At 36.0% G+C, this 21,767-nt stretch overlaps 1 protein-coding gene across 1 annotated transcript in view; it reads left to right on the plus strand.

Annotated features, from left to right (window-relative positions):
- LOC150082307 (disheveled-associated activator of morphogenesis 2-like) overlaps nt 1-21,767 on the plus strand; it is a 201,075-nt gene that overhangs the window by 139,023 nt on the left and 40,285 nt on the right. The window contains exons 16-19 of the mRNA XM_090380484.1: nt 657-772; nt 4,001-4,108; nt 11,818-12,015; nt 15,326-15,432. Of these exons, the coding sequence (XP_090236610.1) occupies nt 657-772; nt 4,001-4,108; nt 11,818-12,015; nt 15,326-15,432 (529 nt within the window). The remainder of the gene's footprint in view (nt 1-656; nt 773-4,000; nt 4,109-11,817; nt 12,016-15,325; nt 15,433-21,767) is intronic.

Here is a 21,767-nt window from a genome sequence, read left to right on the forward strand (position 1 = left end):
CATATCCCATCGAACACAATTAAGATCACCACCAGTGATACACATACCACAGGTTGAGAACCTATTGTGTAGTTTATCTTAATTTTCTTCTTTCTGCATTCAGAAGCAAATACATACACATACTGATTTTCATAACCCATAGGATAGAATGCTCATTTGATTAAAGTTGTATCTTGTATTTCCTGTGCATCTCTTAAAAAATGCATTATTGCTTTCTTTTTTAAACCCAGTATGAATAATATTTCTTAAACACTAAAGCCATACTAGAAACAGATAGTCTACTGCATGCATGAATGCAATCGTTTTTGTATGCATGTAAAGTGTTTAAGAGATATTACATTATTATATGCTCTTAGTATTTATGGTCCTGTTGTATATATTATTATAGAATTATTTTTTATAAGGGCAAAATTATTAAATAAATCACCGAATGACCTTAGTAACATTATGACTATGGAAATGATTAAAGTTCAGTTTTTGTTAGTATTAAAGGGGGAAAAAATCTCATATTCAGAGATTGCATTAGTGTGTTGCATAAGTTCCTTCAGTGCATTCATCTTAATGCCTTATAATTGGTGAATAATTGTGAATCATTTTTGAACTGGTGAAAATATTAGTGGCAGAGAATATAACAAATGTTATAATTTAACTTGCAGGCTCTGGGTCACTTGCAGTGAGACCACCTAGTGATTCAACGTGTAGAATTGTAAAAAAAAATGTTCCACAGCCAACAAATCCTCTCAAGTGTTTCAACTGGTCCAAACTTCCTGAGGTAATGATTATTTAGAGCTTTCAAATAAAAGAAACAAATTTAACAGTATGTTTCAATGTTTACATAATGAATCTCTTGGGTAAAGCTTTCTAAAGTGACATGTGGTTATTGAAATACATTGTTATTCTATTATCATCTACAAGGGGTGGACAAAATAATGGAAACACTTGTGATAAGAGTTACATGTATGAACTAATATGGTGTTAGGTCACCCTATGCTTTTAAAACAGCATGCATTCTATGTGGAATATATTCAAAAAAATCTTGAACTGTCTTATGAGGAATATTGGACCATTCTTCATGGAAGAACATTTCAAGCTCCTTGAGTGATGAAGATGGAGGACATCTGCTTTTCTCTCTCTTCTGCAAATATGCTCAATAACATTTAAGTCTGATGATTATACAGGCCATTGGAGATTCTTAGCCTCAGTTTCATGCTCCTCAAACTGTGGCCCAACCCATTGTTGATCCTCCTCCCTGTTTGACGGCTGGCACAAGACAGCCATGATGATGTGCTTCTGTTGAGATTTACGAAATGTAAATTCTCCCTGATGTTAGGGTGCCTCTGTAGCCAGGTGGGCAGGAGCAGCAGTGCGTAGCACACGCTTCTTGATTAGACCCGGGTTCAAGCCTGTGACCACCAAATACGGAGGATGTGGAAAGGTCAGGGAATGACCACTGCATATCCCCGGAGCAATATGGCCTTAGTTGCTAATGCTCTTAAAAACCGAATAACAACAACAACCCTGATGTTATAAAAAGTATGAATGATGATTTGTCGAAAATGTGATGTTTCCAATCCTCAAGTGTCCAGTTTTAATGCTCCTTACACCATTGATTCCTTTTTCTAGCATTACCATCAGTAACAAGTGGCTTGGAAATAGTGGTTTTGCCATAAATTTCAGCTTTATGAAGTTCTCGTCAAACTGTTTTGCTAGAAACTAGATTTCTGAGACTCACATTCTGCAGTTATTTTTGTGGCAGTAGTTTTATGTTTTTGGCTACAATTCTTTTTAGTGTTTGGCAGTCTCTCAATATGCTTCGATTTTCTGTCACAGTTTGCCCAATCAGATTTTGTTTGTCAGTACGTGGTGAATGCAGACATCACTTCTAATACAGTTTCTCTGGATATATTAAAATACAAATCAGCAAATTTAGTCACTGATACCTTTGCTAATCATCCTTCAACAATTTGACCTCTTTCTAATTCGAACAGGTTGGTTATTTCATCATGTACCTTTTTAGATCACCTCTAAGTAAACATCAGCTTTTATTGTCTTTCCTTCACAGTACTTTCTGCAAAAAACAAAAAAAACAAAAAAACATTATTGCATATTATAAATACATCATATAGCTATTACAAAAACTATTGCTTTCATATCAAGATAAAATAATGTTTCTATTTTTTTGTCCATCCCCTAATATATCATTTTAGTGCTTATACTATATAGTGGGAATTTTTTTACTGCCACATGTTATGTTTTTACTGCCATCATATTAAGGAAGCTACACCTGTATAGCTTCCTTAATATGATATTTTTATTATTAATATTATAAATCATAATGGTAAACTAACTATACTCTTCATTCTTGCATTACTCCTATTGGGATATTCAGTAATGGTTGCCCCACCAAAGGAGTGAAGCAGCCAAATTGCACAGTGTGGTGATAAAATTGATTATTCAGTTATGTAATTTTGTTAATATGTATTGGGTATTGCACTAAGGAATTGTTTTAAATATGCAGCAAATTCAAGTAGAAAGTTTGCAAAATGGCATCATTACTATAACATCTTATGTTGTGGCACCTCCGTAGCCAGGTGGGAAGGAGCAGCAGTGCAAAGCACACGCTTCTTGATTAGACTGGTGTTCGAGCCCGTCACCACCAAATACAGAAGATGCGGAACGGTCAGGGAATGACCACTGCATATCCCAGAGTAATATGGCCTTAGTTGCTAATGCTCCTAAAAACCAAATAACAAACAACAACAATCTTATGTTGTGAAATCCTTTACAATGAGTTGCCTAGCCCTGCACTTTCCAATAAGTAACACTTCCAAAATAAGTAACAATAGCCCCACCAAATTGGGAAGGCTATTATTACTTATTCTCAGTAAAGTGCCTGCCACCCAGATGACATTGTTTTATGAATATTTGTTCCCTCCTTGTTGTGGGGTCACCCAAGAGCATAAGAGTAGATAAACCCATAAGTGAAATATTTTCACAATGAAAGATCCCAAAAATTGCAGGAATTGAACAGGATCAATTCATGGACTTTAAAACCATTAACTGTAGGAATTTACTAGTGTGTTTTTGAGTGAATTAAAGTATCATTTTGGCATAATTACTAAGGCATGATGTTGTTATTAAACATTTAATCATTTAATTCTGGTTAATATCACAAATCTACTCTCTCATGAACACCTCTTTTGCTATATAATGTATCCTTGTAGATGCAAAATTCAAGAGTAAAATCATGGACAAAGTATATTACTTTTAAGGTGCAGTATATGATCCTGTACTTTGAAAGTATTGCAGTTTTTATAGCTTAAAAATTCATCAAAGTAGGAAGATTCTTAGTGCCCTAAACTCTATATGGTGGAACAACAATATCTCCCGTAGAACTAAAAAACATATTGGACAGTTGTTAGTGGAACTTTGCTATGGATGTGAGGTGTGGACACTGAAAGAGGATGACAAAAAGAAGCTTAGAACCCTAGAGATGGACTACCTACATCAGAGTGCTAGGGTTTCTAGGCTAGAGAGGATAATGAATGAGGAAATAAGAAGATGTATGCACGCAGATGAAGATATTGTAGAACAAATAGAAAATAGGAGGTTGAGATGGTTTGGACATCTGCTGTGCATGAATGAAGTGAGATGGCCTAAAATTATATATGAGTGGATACCACAAGAGAAGAGAAGGCAAGGATGCCCTAGAAAAACATGGAAGGAAGGTGCACTATCAGCCATGAGAAAGAGAAATTTGAAAGCTAAAGATGCCCACATCCAGCGACTTTGGAAAATGCGAACGACAAGGTGATCTGCCATATTAAGTCGAACATAGATAGAAAAATTCTTATAAGCAGTAAAATGCAATAACTTCTTAATTGTGACTCGTAGATATTCTAATTATTGTGACTTGTATTCTGATTAATTTATTTTAATTTATTTATTTTAAGCTTTAAGTTATATGAAACAAAATACAGAAACAATTTTTTTTTTATAGAGCAAACTAGAAGGCACTGTTTGGGAAGAAATGGATGAAACTAAACTCTACAAAGATATCGATCTTCGAGAGTTTGATAAGACATTTTCAGCTTATCAAAAACAACAGGTATGAAATTAACAGAAACAAATAGAAAGTAAAATGTTAAGTAATGCATAAATGCAGTTATGATTAATTTGTATATTATATAAAGTGGTAGCGAAAGTTATTTAAAACAATCATCTTAGTAATCCTAAGATGACTGTTTATTTCTTAATAAATTATAAGTTTCGATTACTATGTTTTGCCTAAATTCATGTTTGGTATACAAATACCTCACTACACCTAAAATTATGTTTTAGCATTATCCTATGGCAGCCATGTATATGCTGTAATAATTAAATTGCATAGTTAATGTGCCTTGAATTTAAGGTTATATATAAAAATGTTGACATTATCTGCTGATTAACAGGTGACCTTAAATGACCCTAAACTTAGACTTTGAATTACTTATGCTTTATTTATTTAGTTTTTTCTTTATTTTAGGAATATAGAAATATCAGATATTTTATTAGGAAAATATCACAGAAAGAAGTAGCAGATTATTAGTAGATCATTACTACAGATCATTAAGTTAGATCATTATTTTGGATTCTTGATTGAAAGGGAAAAAAATGTTGGTGTAGATTTTTGCTCATCATAATTTATTTAGACTAAAAGAACTATTAAGACTAAAGGTAGAACTTAAAAAATAAATTAAGATTTGATTACTGTGTTTTGCCTGAATTTAATGCTGAATGTGCAAAAACCTTTCTATACATAATATTATTTTTTAATGATATGATTCTGTAGCAAATATATTTACTGTTATGATAAACACGGCATAATTTTGTATTGCTGCTTCCCAAAATAAAAAAAGGGAAATTTTAAACAAACCAACAGTCATGTGGGAATATTATCAAAAAAATAATAATACAAAAATCTTTTAAGGAGAATATCTAATTATTCTCCTTAAAAGATTTTTAAAAGGCTGCATTATAAGCATCTGAATCATCATTATAAGTATTTGGGATAGGATAAGTATTTATCCTATATAAGGATAAATTATTATCCTTATAGATGCAACATTTTATGTGAATAATACTTATAATATTATTGATACTTATACAAGCACAAATTGAAAATCTTATATAAGTTACAGTGAAAAATATTCCTTGTGACTGTTTTTATCAAAGTTGTCTTCTTGAGTACTTTTTATATGCATTTGCAAATTCATATTTCATAAAACTTCTACACCACATATTGTAACAACTCAGTTCTCCTTGAACTGATTTTCAGGAAATTTTATGTTTAGCTCTTTAGAAAGATTTGATGAGCCATCCCAAATTTCATTCAAATCAGACTAATGTGTTAACCTGTCTTTGGCCTCAATTTAGAGTTGATCAGCATATACTCATTGGTCAACTCCAAGTAATTTTTTGATGAGAGAGAGATGTAGTATATTGGTCCATTCCTCCTTCAGTACAGCTGTCAATTTGGCTGCTTATTACAGACATGTCAGCATGGCCTGAAGCCAATGTTTCAATTAATCCCAAAAAAAGTAATTATCTTTAAACAAAGTTGTTACATTGAATAGTGTCAACCAGAAATAGGAGTTTAGGTCATTCCATAATACTTCATTCCAGGAACCACTTATAATGATTGTTGACAAATCACGTGCATTGTATGCTGTGATGTTTGGTTTGTGTGCTGCAACTCTACCATAAAATCCAATGATACACAACTTCTTCTAGGTTGTTCTCATACTAATATTAGTTTATTCAGCCTCTCTAAACTCGTATTTCTGATTGACACTATTCAATAAGGACTAATGAGATTTACATAATACTCTTTTGAGCATCTTCCACTCTTTTTCCATCAATTTCTCTACCCACCTGAATGTTTCCCACTTATAGTAATATCATCCCAGGTAGCCTGTCCATATAGTGCTTAATTCAAGGGGGAAAAAAGAAAAATTAAAATAAAAAATATGAAATAAAAGAACAATGATGTTGTTTCAATTCCTGTTTGCGTGTGCATATGGTGGGTATGGGCTTATCACCCCCTAGGGTTTCACGCTGGATATCATCATTCTTCTTTTTCTTGATGACTGTTGTTCTTACTTTTTTTTTTGGTGAAAGTCTTCCTTTGCTCACAAGGAACATGCCCCACCCAAATTGTGGATAGTTGGGGAAGACAATAGGAAACCACCCCAACAAATTTTATTCCTAGATATGGCATACAACTCAAGGGTATGAGATCTGGCAGTGGAACTTTGACAGAGAGTTCAAAGTTCACAAGATCTCCCAAGTTGTTACCCAGCAAAATCTCTGAGATGTAAGAAGGAAGTGTATTGGAAGTGATAGGAAGAGAAGGAGAAAGATAGGTAACTTTAATGTTAGGATTGCTGGGATATGGATTTTTTTTTTATTTTGGAGGCCAGGAAATTGAGAATAGAGTAGGAGCAGTTTTGAGTAAGCAGGTATCTGAAAATGGGGAAGAGATGAAATATATTAATAATAGGTTGATGGTTGTAAGAAGGAAAGCAGAGCCAATAGACAATGTAGTGTACAATTATATTTTGGGTGTATAGGTATTTCTCAAGAAGGAAAGGTTGGATAAAAACAAAATTTTCAGCATATGTTTTGTTGGTCCTTAGGAAGGTTTTTCAGCCCCCATTCCAATACCTTAATTCTTTCCCCCTCTCCCCCAACTCCATTCTACAGAAATCAACCTAAATGAAAAGTTGTTTTGGGTATTATTTGAAAAGAAAAGTTGAATTAGTTATTTTTGGGTTTTTTAGAAGCATTGGTGACTAAGGCCATGTTGCTCTGTGTGTATTGTGTGTAAATTGCATGTTCTGAGGTCGATTTTCTGTTTGCTGTACCAAAAACCTGAGTTTCCCAGGAGCAAACCCATGCTACCCTTACCTGAGACTGACTAACACAGCTACATTGTGAAAAAGACCCATAACAATTCCTCCTGTCATCGGCAGGATTCAATCTCTGTGACATAAGCATTGGGAGATCAAGATTGAGTAGGAGTGTGCTATAGGCTTAATGACTCTGATGAGTATAATAAGAAACTGTACAGGGAAATAAGAGTGGGCCAGTAAATCAGAGTCTTATAATGGGGGATTTTAATTTCCCAGATATTGACTGGAATTTGTGGAATTCTAGTCAATATCTGGGAAATTCACTCACACACCTTAGTGTGTGAGTGAATTGACTGGAATTCACTCACACACTAACAAGGCTTTTGTGGATTTATTGGATGATTATTTTCTACATCAGCATGTTCGAGAGGCAACTAGAGGGAGTAATACCTTGATCTGATTATCAGTAGTGATTCTTCATGCATTAAGAATCTGCAGATAAAGGAACCACTAGGTGGCAGTGATCACAGTGTGTTGAAGTGGGATTTACTCAAAGAGGTAACTACCATCAGAGGTAAAGGGAACGGTTTTTACTTTTGTAAAGGCGACTACGGAGGTCTGAGACAGTATTTAAATTCTATACAGTGGGACCAGCTGATGATGTTACCAACAGCAAATTTAAAATGGGAAGCATTCAAAGAACTTATCTTGGAAGCTACTAGGCTTTACATACCAACTAAGAAATATTGTTCAAGGTTTAGGCATAAATGGATGTCAGATGAACTAATGAGTCATATGGCAGAGAAGAAAAATGCATGGGATACATATAAATTAATGGGTGACATGGAAGCCTATGATAGATGTAAGCTGGTCTGTAACCAAGGCACAAAGGAGATTAGGCAGGCAAAGGCAGATTATGAGAAATCCTTGGCAAAGGATGCAAAGAAAAACAGAAAAGAGTTCTTTACCTATGTAAACTCTAGAAAGAAAGGGATGAATCAGATTGGTCCACTGGATATTGATGGTTCAACATTTGATGATCCTGCTCAGGTGGCTAACAAACTAAACAAGTATTTTGCATCTACATTCACACATGAGTTATTCAGGAAGAGGAACACCAGAGATGAAGTAAACTCTGGCAGTGAGCTAGATGATTTTGTAATAAATGAGAGGAAAGTGGAGGAGAAATTGTTGAGAATAAACATAAAAAAGGCACCCGGGGTGGATGGGATCTATCCAGTTATATTAAAGGAGGCAGCAAAGGAAGTAAGCAAACCCTTAGCCATAATTATGAAAGCTTCTTTGGACTCAGGGAGATACCCATAGACTGGAGATGTGCAAATGTGACCCAATTCACAAAGGAGGATCAAAGGCTAACACAAGTAATTATAGACCTGTGAGTTTAACTTCTGTTCCAGAAAAATTAATGGAGGCGCTGGTTAAAGAAACACTGCAGGATCATCTAGACAAGACTTCAGTTATAGCTCGGACACAGCATGGTTTTGTTAAGGGAAAGTCTTGCCTGACCAATTTGACTGGATACTATGATGCAGTCACAAAAGAACTGGATGCAGGGAATAACTTTGATATTATATATTTGGATCTTAGAAAGGCTTTTGATACTGTTGCACATGGAAGACTGCTGCACAAATTGTAGCAGTGTGACACTGGAGGCAAATTGCTGCTATGGATAAAGGGATTGTTGAGAGGGAGAAGACAGAGAGTGGTAATCAACGGACACTGCTCATCGTGGACTAATGTTATTAGTGGAGTTCCTCAGGGTTGTTTTCTGTATTTATAAATGATATTGATAATGGCATATCAAGCTTAATGTCCAAGTTTGCAGACGATACAAAGGTTGGCAGGGTTGTTAAGGACACTACTAACAGTATGCTGCTGGAACAGGATCTGGAAAGGTTGAGCAGATGAGCTGAGAGGTGGCAAATGAAGTTTAACATTGACAAATGTAAAGTTCTATATATGGGAAATAGTAACCACAGAGCAACATATCAACTCTGTGGTACTACACTGACAGTGGTAGAGAATGAAAAGGACCTGGGGATAATTGTGCAGGCAGATATGAAGTTTTCTGAGCAGTGCAGACAGCTGCAAGAGTAGCTCATGGTGTCTTGTCAATGATATACAGGAATTTTTATAGCAGCGATAAGGAGGTGATCATTCCCTTGTATAAGGTAATGGTCAGGTCACACCTTGAGTACTGTATACAAGTCTGGAGGCCTCATTTCAAGAAGGATGTAAAGCTGCTGGAATGAGTACAGAGAAGGGCAACAAGATTAGTGACTGGAACAAAGGGTTGCTCTTATGAAGAAAGGCTTAAGTTTTGCAAATCACAGTGTCTGGAGACTAGGCACCGGCGAGGTGATCTGATAGAGGTGTATAAAGCCTTGAATGGTTTGAGCATGCTCAATGCTGATGGGATTCTTTCTCTTGCTCAGAATAATCACCTGAGAGGGCATAAATTCAAATTGAGGAAAGACAGATGTAGGATAGATGTGCAGAAATTTGCCTTTAGCCAGTGGGTAGTTGGTTGGTGAAACAGACTTCCATCCCTTGTTGTGGAAGTTGATAGCCTAAATAAATTTAAGGCTCAGCTGGACAGGTATTTCGAACGAACAGAGGGGGTGAAATGGGAGTGGTTTTTTTTTTCTTTTTTTTTTTTTTTTGGCTGATGCTGCATAAGCTTGCTTTCTTGCATCATATGCCTCTACTAATGCTAATGCTAACTCGTCTTTTCCATCCGGGGTGGGGAGGACAGTAATCTTACCAACTGCACTGCCCAGGAGGGCAAAAAAGTTGGATTGACACCAAATTTTCAACATATAATCCACATCACACCCCCAGGAGATTTTAGGTTCAATTTCACAGATCTCTGCCAAACATAAATCTATCTATATGTGTATATATATATACACTGGTGTTTAAAGAAAGTGCATCACCCCTTAAAATTGTAATTGTCATCCGAATAACGTAAGTATATGGCAATATTTCTTTCACATTGCATCAGATAAGATTGACACACATAGGTAATGATGTAATATTGCATCAGCTGTTACTTTCAGCTATATAAGCACACTCTGCAAGAGTTGCAGTCATTCCTTGCTTGTGTCAGGATGGCAAGTTACGTGCAGTTGACGCCACGAAGAAAGAGTGCTATTGTTGCTTTACTTGAGCAAGGATGTTCTTCCCATCATATTGCTTATAGAGTGTCTTGTAATCAGTCAACATGAGTAGCTGTCTTTCCAAACTCAAGAATACTGGTTCTGCTGATAGGAAAAAAGGAACTGAATGCAAACGAATCAATCTCTACGCAAAACAGGACCACTTTGAAACTCTTATGCCTTAAAAACTGTAAAGCTTCTTCATCTTAGCGGAAAAGAGAATGAGAAGAATATACAGGAGTGATAACAAGTGCAGTAACAGTCAGAAGAAGCTCTCCTCACACAAAAAATGAAAAAGGCCAATTAATTTGGTGTAAGGAGCATGTCAAATGGAGCCCTGAGCAGTGGAAGTCAATTATTTTCTTGGATGAGAAGAAATTCAACCTGCATGGCTCTGATGGGAGACAAACGATTTGCCGTAGACATGATGAATATACCATCCAGACTATATGGTGTCTACAGTGAAATTCCCTACCAGCCAAATGATATGGGGGTGCATTTCGTATCGTGGAGTAAGTCACCTGCAGTTTATAAAAGGTTTCGTAAATGCCAATGGATACCTGGCTATATTGGAAGGCAAATTTCTGCCAACCATTAGAGACCATTTCAACCTGCCAAGTTACTGCATCTTTCAGAACGACTCTGCTCCTTGTTATCGGACGATAAGTGTAAGTAGGCACTTCTTTAGTTACTTTATCTTCATTTTTACGTTAGAGGTTCGACAGTAATGTGCTTACATTTGTTAGGTGAAAAAATGGTTGGAAGAATGGTCCATTACAACTGTTAGCTGGCCAAGAAACAGCCCGGTCCTGAATCCTATCGAGAACTGTTGGCATTGTGTGGAATCTGCAGTTGCCAGAAAGAAACCAAAGAGCCTTCATGAACTTCAGGAAACAATAATTCATGTTTGGAACCATGAACTATCAATTGATTATCTTCAGAAATTGATCTTCTCAATGCCTCGACTGTGTGCTGCTGTCATCAGGGAATTACAATCACCTTTGCAGTTACATTTATTGTAACCTTGCCCTCCTGAAACCGACAGCACTCTTGAGAATTCTCTGAGTGAAATTTCCATATCTGGTACATCTTTAATGGCCAAGACATTTTCTTTGCAAATAGTAAATTCATTTCTGTAATACACCAATAGGAGCAGTAGTTTTAAAGAGCTGGAATAGAGAAAACCAAAGGCAAATTATTTACAAAAAACTATGTTTATTCGCTAAAGACTCGTATAATCGGTTATTGAATCAGTTTTTCGTATCACTTGCAGAATGCTCCATATCTTTAAAATTTTGAGGATATTCATCAAATATTTAAATATTATTTCATGAAAAAACAAAAAATCAAGTGCAAAAACGCACACTAATTATGAGTTCGTACTGACCAACACATGCATTTAAATGGACATCTCACTCCTACTACACAGGACCACACACATTGCCCGGAGATCATGAAACATTATTTAAAATGCCGAGTCAAAGTAATAAATTAACACATATTTATATCACATTGCCCAGAGATCATAAAACATTATTTATAATGCCCAGTCAAAGTAATAAATTAACACATTATTATCACTCTGCCCAATATCTCCAGTCCTTATATATAGTGCCTGGGCAGTATGAATAATGCCCAATTAATCACTTCGTCCATAACATATATAACAATAATAGCACTGAATTCATAAATAAAATTTTATGAAATTTGAATCTTAAATATTAATTATCTATATAATTTTACAGTGCAATGGATCAGTTGAAGATATTCCTATGATAACAAGAGCTGCAACTAGAGCAAGGGAACTTTCTGTAATTGATGGTAGGCGAGCCCAAAACTGCACAATACTCCTGTCTAAACTGAGGTTAACTAATGATGAAATTTGTAAAGCAATCCTTAGTATGGACAATAAGGAACAGCTCCCTAAAGACATGGTTGAACAGGTAGGAATGTAAAGATAGCTAACGTTAGTAAAGGCACATGATGCTAGAAAGCAAGCTTATATAGCATCAGCCAAAGGGGAAAAAAAAAAAATCATAAAGAATTTTTGAAAATTTTTGTATTTAGTTATATATATCCAAGTATTCTCATAATAGTAAGTGCATAAATTAAATTTTTAAATGAATATTCTACTTTTATTATTATTATTGCCATATATGCAGTCAGATTACATGTTATAACAAGTCAATCTCATTTCTCACACATAATAACAATCATTTTCTTCAAATTTTCTAGATTTGTATCATGAAAATCATGTTTTATGAGGATGTTCATTTTATTTCTACTGAGGTGACTGAAGCTTGATTAAAAAATGCAACTTTTATGAGATTCACATCAGTTTCTATTGAAACTAGTGGAATCTCATAAATTAAAAATAAATTTTGTTGTTTTTTTAATACCTTATATGATTAAGCCTTATCAACATTTAAATTTCTCAGCTAGAGCCCATATACTTAGTATATATCTTTCACAGCACGTCACCAACTCCTCCTTCTCCTTAAGGCACAAATGACTGTTTTTGTCTCATTTTAGGCAAGAACAGATGGGAAAGTAAAATGCAGTACAACTGAATAATTTACCCCAAAATATGATTCCTAGAACATCTTGCCTCTTTACAGTGTCATTCACTAATCTACAACTTTTCAGGAGTTGCAGGATTAATATTTTTAAGGAATTTTATTTGATTTTGTTTGCCAAGCTACAACTTTGCAGCATCTTATTGAGAGCCTTCATTAATGGAAGGTAACATGTCCTGTAAGAAAGCACATATTCTTCAAGTGCATTAAGAAATGTCTGTTATTGGAGGTGTCCTCTAAGAGAAATTTACTGGGTTGTTTTTTTTTGTTTTTTTTTCCATTTTACTGTTGTGATACACCCTTATAATAACTATGTTAAACCCTTCCCCTGTGGCCTGGTATTGTATGGACATAATAACTGCTGGCAATTATTATATCTATTTCACTGTCTTTCCATATGTATGGTATTTTGGAGTTTCATGTGTATTCCAGGTGAATCACCAGTTGAAATACCCCCTAATGTGGTATTTGCACTTAAAATTAAATTGAAATTACAAAAATATTACAATATATTCAATAAACATAAAACTTAATTCTGTTAAGTTCTGTCAAAGTAGACTTAACAAGGCAAGTACATACATTTAACTAATGGGCCATCTGTAAACCTACTTTTGAAACCAAAACTAAAACTAATTGTTCAAGTGCAGCTGTACTTATGTGTACCCTAATACTGATATACTACCTTATACTTGAACCAGAATAAAGTTAGAAATTAATTTTTGAATTAAATAATTAATTTAAGAAGTACTTAACTATCTTCGTCAGCACAATATTTTCATTAAAGTAATGTAAATTCATCCATTAATTGAAGCAGCTTCTTAAAATAACATTTCTCTGCATCGTGTTTTGCAATTGACCATCTGGGGATGCTGTTGTTCCTCCAGTGATAGTGACATCATCCAGGCTTAGGCTCCTTAGAAATGACTACATGTGTCTATGTAGTAAACTAGCATAATTTGTAATTGGATAGCATCACCCATTAAGTGAATGTGTTGTCCTTTAAAAACTCTAGCCACTATTGTGCCTGGTTTTGGAGCTATTTGGTTCCATCATCAGACAGCAGGTTGCTCCCTATTTGCAACCTTTTGTCAAGCAATGAGTGGAGGTATTGAATCTAAACAAGAAGCCAAGTAGTAGATTAGAAGAAAACTTTGGTTGATAATGTAACATGTACATTAAATCCACATTAAGTAGGCTGCATGAACCCAATATTACAATATAATTAAAGAACAGGGTGCTACTTCAATGCAGGTTATTGCCAAAATTGAATTAGCTGATGTTATCTGATTGAAAATGATAGTAGTTACTCTAAGTTGACTACATGAACATGTAGGCAACTTAGAGTAACTAAGTTGTGTCCCCAGACTGTTGACTGAAAAACATAATGCAGAGGAGCATTATTTTAAGAAGCTGTTTCAATTTTTGCAATACCTTGTGTTGATGTAGCATAGCATCCCATTCCCTTAATTATATTATAATATTCATTCATTAAACTATTCAGAAACCATCTCTAGTTGACTTTAAATCAGGAGCTCTGCAAATGGTGACCACACATTAGACCAGGGGAATTTTTCACTTGGTGTAGAAATTTAATTGGAAAACAACCAATGTATGTTAATGGTAATATGCATCTTATGTATATTTTCTATTTTTATTACTTCTTCAAAGTTTTGCTGTAAAATCCACATTCTAGTTCAAGTATATAAGGTGAAAAAACAGACAGAAATAAAAAGACAATTTGTCTGATCCAAACTTTATTTAAAATATTAAAATCAAAGAAAAACAAAATTATCAAGTGCATTTAATGTAAGCATGAGACTACTGATAAAGAATTTAGTAAATTTATCTTAAATAATTTATTGAAATTACAATTTACAACTGCTTTAGTATAAGGCAAGATTTTTGGAAAGGAACTAGAATAATGGTCTCAGGAATGTTCATAGTTTGTTAAAAGGAGAAAATTTGTATAATTTAGGATATTAAACTTGACATTTTCTCAGTCGTTCCTTTGTCTTTGCCAGGAATTTGAAAAGGGATGAAAATGATAGACACAAGATAATATGGAAAAATCAACACAAAGGAATAAGCACCTGTTGTTGTTGACTGTTTTTCAGCCAGACTTATTTTCTTACCATATATTTTTGCTTAATTAAAGAGATGCACATTTATGCTGTATTTCCGAAATTAACTGGAATCTCTTTTATGTTGTTTCTTCCATGTCCATTTGTCCTTTTGTCTATTTTTTTATTTATTTTTCCCCCTTTCTTAATAAAATCAGAGGAATATCTGTGAAAATATTGAGTTTTGTACCTACCCATAATTTTATAAATCACTTCCTTTTAAAAACCTGTCATTATTCTGCTCCATCTTTAACAAACCTGTTGCACAAACCTAAGATATTATTTCATTGTTCTGCAGAATATTAACCTAGAACTTTTTTTTTTCATCTTTGCCATATTCTTCTATAAATTTTGGCAAATTTCTCAAAATTTGATAAGTTCTTCACTTTTATGTATATTAGCATTATATTAATTTACTTAAGCATGTTATGTAAAATACATTTCATCACATTATCTACATAATTAAAAATAATGCAAGGTATAAAATTATTTTTATTTTATGATAAACTGTTTTTATGTGGAAATATGCTATATGCCATAATTTTATCTGTGTTTAGTTACTAAAATACATGCCAAGCTCAGAAGAAAAAGCACTTTTAGAAGAACACAACTTAGAAATAGACAGCATGGCCAGAGCAGATAGATTTCTCTTTGAAGTTAGCAAGTATGAAACTTTAAAATATATTTCATTTCATTCTTATGTACCTTGAATAAAGTTTAAACATAGAATTGAGAGAGAGTGAGAGTGAGTAAGTAAGTAAGTAAGTGAGTGAGTGAGTGAGCAAGTTTCTTTAAAATTATAATCATAATTTTAAAGAAACTTGCAAATTTCAGTTCTTGCAAAAATTATCAGGTCTCATCATAATGCTTATGACATCCATAACAGACATGAGGATCAAAACTGAAAATTTTGATTATTCTAGTTGTACAAATTATTTTTCCACTAATAGGAAAAATTATGCATGTTGGGATAGCTCCCTGGTTATCAACTAGACATGGATAAAACCTTAATTTACTTAATTTTTTTTAAAATAGAAAAGTGAAGAAAATATTTTAATATAAAATAAATGAAATTCTTTCAATTATATAATAATAATATGCTGTATTGAGATCTTAAGAATGATGCTGGATTTGTGGGCTAATTTTGATCCACAAAACATAAAAATACTAAAAAATAAGTGATGCAATGTAATTAAAAATATATAATGGAACAGAAAAGAATTTCATTTTTTGGAGTCTCATCTCATCAAGCGGCACAAGGCACTAGCATCTGAAAATATTAAGAGATGGCATTTCAGTAACCTCTAAACCTGCTGAAGGACTGGGTCGAAGGACTACAGTTAAAGTACTTACCCAGTAAAGGTGGAAGACAAAAGAGAGTACAGAAAGAATGCCTTCGATGATAATCCCCAGACAATGCCCTCTTAAAGAGTAAGAAATAATAACTTATAAGATATAAAAAAAAGTAAGATAACATGGTAAGGAAATGATCAAAAGTTAGTTTTTGTCATTTCCTTCCCAAACTACGTATCTTATTTTTTAGAATAATTTTTAATCATTTAAATTAGCATTAGCATTAGTAGAGGCATATGATGCAAGAAAGCAAACTTATGCAGCATCAGCCAAAAAAAAAAAAAAAAACCCACTCCCATTTCACTCCTCCGTTCGTTCAAAATACCTGTCCAGTTGAGCTTTAAATTTATTTAGGATATCAAACAAGGGATGGAAGTCTGTTCCACCAACCAACAACCCGCTGGCTAAAGGCAAATTTCTGCACATCTATCCTACATCTGTCTTTCCTCAATTTGAATTTATGCCCTCTCAGGTGATTATTCTGAGCAAGAGGAAGAATCCCATCAGCGTTGAGCATGCTCAAACCATTCAAGGCTTTATACACCTATATCAGATCACCTCGCCGGTGCCTAGTCTCCAGACACTGTATTTTGCAAAACTTAAGCCTTTCTTCGTAAGAGCAACCCTTTGTTCCATTCACTAATCTTGTTGCTCTTCTCTGTACTCGTTCCATCAGCTCTACATCCTTCTTGAAATGAGGCCTCCAGACCTGTATACACTACTCAAGGTGTGGCCTGACCATTGCCTTATACAAGGGAATAATCACCTCCTTATCCCTGCTAGAAAAATTCCTGTATATCATTGACAAGACACCATGAGCTACTCTTGCAGCCCATCTGCACTGCTCAGAGAACTTCATATCTGCCTGCACAATTACCCCCAGGTCCTTTTCATTCTCCACCATTGTCAGTGTAGTACCACAGAGTTGATACGTTGCTCTGGGGTTGCTGTTTCCTATATGATCCTGCTCAGGTAGCTAACAAACTAAATGAATATTTTGCAGCAACATTCACACATGAGGAGTTATTCAGCAAGGGGAATGCCAGAGGTGTATTCAACTCTAGCAGTAAGCTACAGAATCTTGAAATAACTGAGAGTAAAGTGGAGGAGAAACTGTTGAAGATAAACACAAGAAAGGCACCCGGGGTGGATGGGATCTATCCAGTTATATTAAAGGAGGCAGCAAAGGAAGTAAGCAAACCCTTAGCCATAATTATGAGAGCTTCCTTGGACTCAGGGGAGGTACCCATAGACTGGAAATGTGCAAATGTGACCCCAATTCACAAAGGAGGATCAAAGGCTGACACAAGTAATTATAGACCTGTGAGCTTAACTTCTGTTCCAGGAAAATTAATGGAGGCACTGGTTAAAGAAGCACTGCAGGATCATTTAGACAAGACTTCAGTTATAGCTCAGACACAGCATGGTTTTGTTAAGGGAAAGTCTTGCCTGACCAACTTGATTGGATACTATGATGCAGTCACAAAAGAACTGGATGCAGGGAATAACTTTGATATTATATACTTGGATCTTAGAAAGGCTTTTGATACTGTTGCACATGAAAGACTGCTACACAAATTGGAGCAGTGTGACATTGGAGGCAAATTGCTGCTATGGATAAAGGGGTGGTTGAGGGGGAGAAGACAGAGAGTGGTAATCAATGGACACTGCTCATCGTGGACTAATGTTATTAGTGGAGTCCCTCAGGGCTCAGTGTTGGGTCCATTATTGTTTTCTGTATTTATAAATGATATTGATGATGGTATATCAAGCTTAATGTCCAAGTTTGCAGATGATACAAAGGTTCGCAGGGTTGTCAAGGACACTACTGACACTATGCTGCTGCAACAGGATCTGGAAAGGTTGAGCAGATGGGCTGAGAGGTGGCAAATGAAGTTTAACATTGACAAATGTAAAGTACTACACATGGGAAACAGCAACCCCAAAGCAATGTATCAACTCTGTGGTACTACACTGACAGTGGTAGAGAATGAAAGGGACTTGGGGGTGCTTGTGCAGGCAGATATGAAGTTCTCTGAGCAGTGCAGATGGGCTGCAAGAGTAGCTCATGGAGTATTGTCAATGATATACAGGAATTTTTCCAGCAGGGATAAGGAGGTGATTATTCCATTGTATAAGGCAATGGTCAGGCCACACCTAGAGTACTATATACAGGTCTGGAGGCCTCATTTCAAGAAGGATGTAGAGCTGATGGAACGAGTACAGAGAAGAGCAACAAGATTAGTGAATGGAACAAAGGGGTGCTCTTACGAAGAAAGGCTTAAGTTTTGCAAATTACAGTGTCTGGAGACTAGGCACCAGCGAGGTGATCTGATAGAGGCGTATAAAGCCTTGAATGGTTTAAGCATGCTGAATGCTGATGGGATTCTTCCTCTAGCTCACAAAAATCACCTGAGAGGGCATAAATTCAAATTGAGGAAAGACAGATGTAGGATAGACGTGCGGAAATTTGCCTTTAGCCAGCGGGTGGTTGGTTGGTGGAACAGACTTCCATCCCTTGTGGTGGAGGTTGATAGCCTAAATAAGTTTAAGGCTCAGCTGGACAGGTATTTTGAACGAACAGAGGGGTGAAGTGGAAGTGGGTTTTTTTTTTTTTTTTTTGGCTGATGCTGCATAAGCTTGCTTTCTTGCATCAAATGCCTCTACTAATGCTAATGCTATATGTAGTACTTTACATTTGTCAACGTTAAACTTCATTTGCCACCTCTCAGCCCATCTGCTCAACCTTTCCAGATCCTGTTGCAGCAGCATAGCGTCAGTAGTGTCGTTAACAACCCTGCCAACCTTTGTATCGTCTGTATTAAGCTTAAGCTTGGACATTAAGCTTAATATACCATTAAGCTTGGACATTAAGCTTAATATACCATCATCAATATCATTTATAAATGCAGAAAACAATAATGGACCCAACACTGAATCCTGAGGGACTTCACTAATAACATTAGTCCACGATGAGCAGTGTCCATTGATTACCACTCTCTGTCTTCTCCCCCTCAACCATCCCTTTATCCATTGCAGCAATTTTCCTCCAATGCCACACTGCTCCAATTTGTGCAGCAGTCTTCCAAGTTCAACAGTATCAAAAGCCTTTCTAAGATCCAAATATATAATATCAAAGTTATTCCCTGCATCCAGTTCTTTTCGACTGCATCATAGTATCCAATCAAATTGGTCAGGCAAGACTTTCCCCTTAACAAACCATGCTGTGTCCGAGCTATAACCGAAGTCTTAGCATTAGCATTAGTAGAGGCATATGATGCAAGAAAGCAAGCTTATTCAGCATCAGCCAAAAAAAAAAAAAAAAAAAAACACACCACTCCCATTTCACCCCTCCGTTCGTTCGAAATATCTGTCCAGTTGAGCCTTAAATTTGTTTAGGCTATCAACTTCAACAACAAGTGACGGAAGTCGGTTCCACCAACCAACCACCCGCTGGCCAAAGGCAAATTTCCGCACATCTATCCGACATCCGTCCTTCCTCAATTTGAATTTATGCCCTCTGAGGTGATTATTTTGAGCAAGATGAAGAATCCCATTGGCATTGAGCATGCTCAAACCATTCAAAGCCGTATACACCTCTATCAGATCACCTCGCCGGTGCCTAGTTTCCAGACTCTGTAATTTGCAAAACGTAAGCCTTTCTTCGTAAGAGCAACCCTTTGTTCCATTCACTAATCTTGTTGCCCTTCTCTGTACCCGTTCCAGCAGCTCTACATCCTTCTTGAAATGAGGCCTCCAGACCTGTATACAGTACTCAAGATGTGGCCTAACCATTGCGTTATACAAGGGAATAATCACCTCCTTATCCCTGCTAGAAAAATTCCTGTATATCATTGACAAGACACCATGAGCTACTCTTGCAGCTCGTCTGCACTGCTTAGAGAACTTCATATCTGTCTGCACAATTACCCCCAGGTCCTTTTCATTCTCCACCACTGTCATTGTAGTACCGCAGAGTTGATATGTTGCTCTGGGGTTACTGTTTCCCATATGTAGTACTTTACATTTGTCAATGTTAAACTTCATTTGCCACCTCTCAGCCCATCTGTTCAACCTTTCCAGATCCTGTTGCAGCAGCATAGCGTCAGTACTGTCCTTAACAACCCTGCCAACCTTTGTATCATCTGCAAACTTGGACATTAAACTTGATATCCCATCATCAATATCATTCATAAACACCGAAAACAACAACGGACCCAACACTGAACCCTGAGGAACTCCACTAATAACATTAGTCCATGTTGAGCAGTGTCCATTGATTACCACTCTCTGTCTTCTGCCACTCAACCATCCCCTTATCCATAGCAGCAATTTGCCTCCAATGCCACACTGCTCCAATTTGTGCAGCAGTCTTCCATGTGCAACAGTATCAAAAGCCTTTCTAAGATCCAAATGTCTTGTCTAGATGATCCTGCAGTGCTGCTTTAACCAGAGCCTCCCTTAATTTTCCTGGAACAGAAGTTAAACTCACAGGTCTATAATTACTTGTGTCAGCCTTTGATCCTCCTTTGTGAATTGGGGCACATTTCCACATCTCCAGTCTATGAGTACCTCCCCTGAGTCCAAAGAAGCTCTCATAATTATGGCTAATTGTTTGCTTACTTCCTTTGTTGCCTCCTTTAATATAACTGGATAGATTCCATCCACCCCGGGTGCCTTTTTTATGATTATCCTCAACAATATCTCCTCCACTTTCCTCTCAGTTATTACAAAATCATCTAGCTCACTAACAGTTTTTAAATTCTGTACAGTAGGATCATCTGACGATGTTACCAACAGTAAATTCTAAGTGGGAAACATACAAGGAATTAATTGTGGATGCTACTAAAAGTTTCATATCTATTAAGAAATATTGTTCAAGGTTTAGGCCTAAATGATTATCTAATGAACTAATGAGACTCGTAACAGAGAAGAGAAATGCATGGGATGCATATAAATTATCAAGCGACTCAGAGGCCCATGGCAGATATAAGCTAGTCTGTAATCAGGTCACAAAGGAGGTTAGGCAGGCGAAGGCAGATTACGAGAAATCCTTGGCAAAAGATGCTAAGAAAAACAGCAAGGATTTCTTTACTTATATAAACTCTAAAAGGAAGGGGATGAATTTGATTGGTCCACTTGACATCGATGATTCGATTGTTGTTGATCCTATTTAGATAGCAAACAAACACAATGAGTATTTTGCATCTACATTCACACATGAGGAATTATTAAGGTTTGAAAATGGCAGAAGGTTATCAGAAGGTCATTGTAGCAGAATACTTAAATGATTTTGTAATAACTGAGAGCAAAGTGGAGGAGAAATTGTTGAAGTTAAACATAAGAAAAGCACCTGGGGTGGATGGGATCTATCCAGTTATATTAAAGGAGGCGGCAAAGCAACTAAGCAAACCCTTAGCCATAATTATGAGAGGGTGCCTCCGTAGCCAGGTGGGAAGGAGCAGCAGTGCGTAGCACACGCTTCTTGATTAGACTGGGGTTCGAGCCCATCACCACCAAATACGGAGGATACGGAAAGGTCAGGGAATGACCACCGCATATCCCGGAGCAATATGGCCTTAGTTGCTAATGCTCCTAAAAAACCAAACAACAAACAAACATAATTATGAGAGCATCCTTGGACTC

Source organism: Mastigoproctus giganteus, chromosome 8, assembly GCF_048544385.1.
Source record: "Mastigoproctus giganteus isolate SK-2022 chromosome 8, ASM4854438v1, whole genome shotgun sequence".
Lineage (NCBI taxonomy): Eukaryota > Metazoa > Arthropoda > Arachnida > Uropygi > Thelyphonidae > Mastigoproctus > Mastigoproctus giganteus.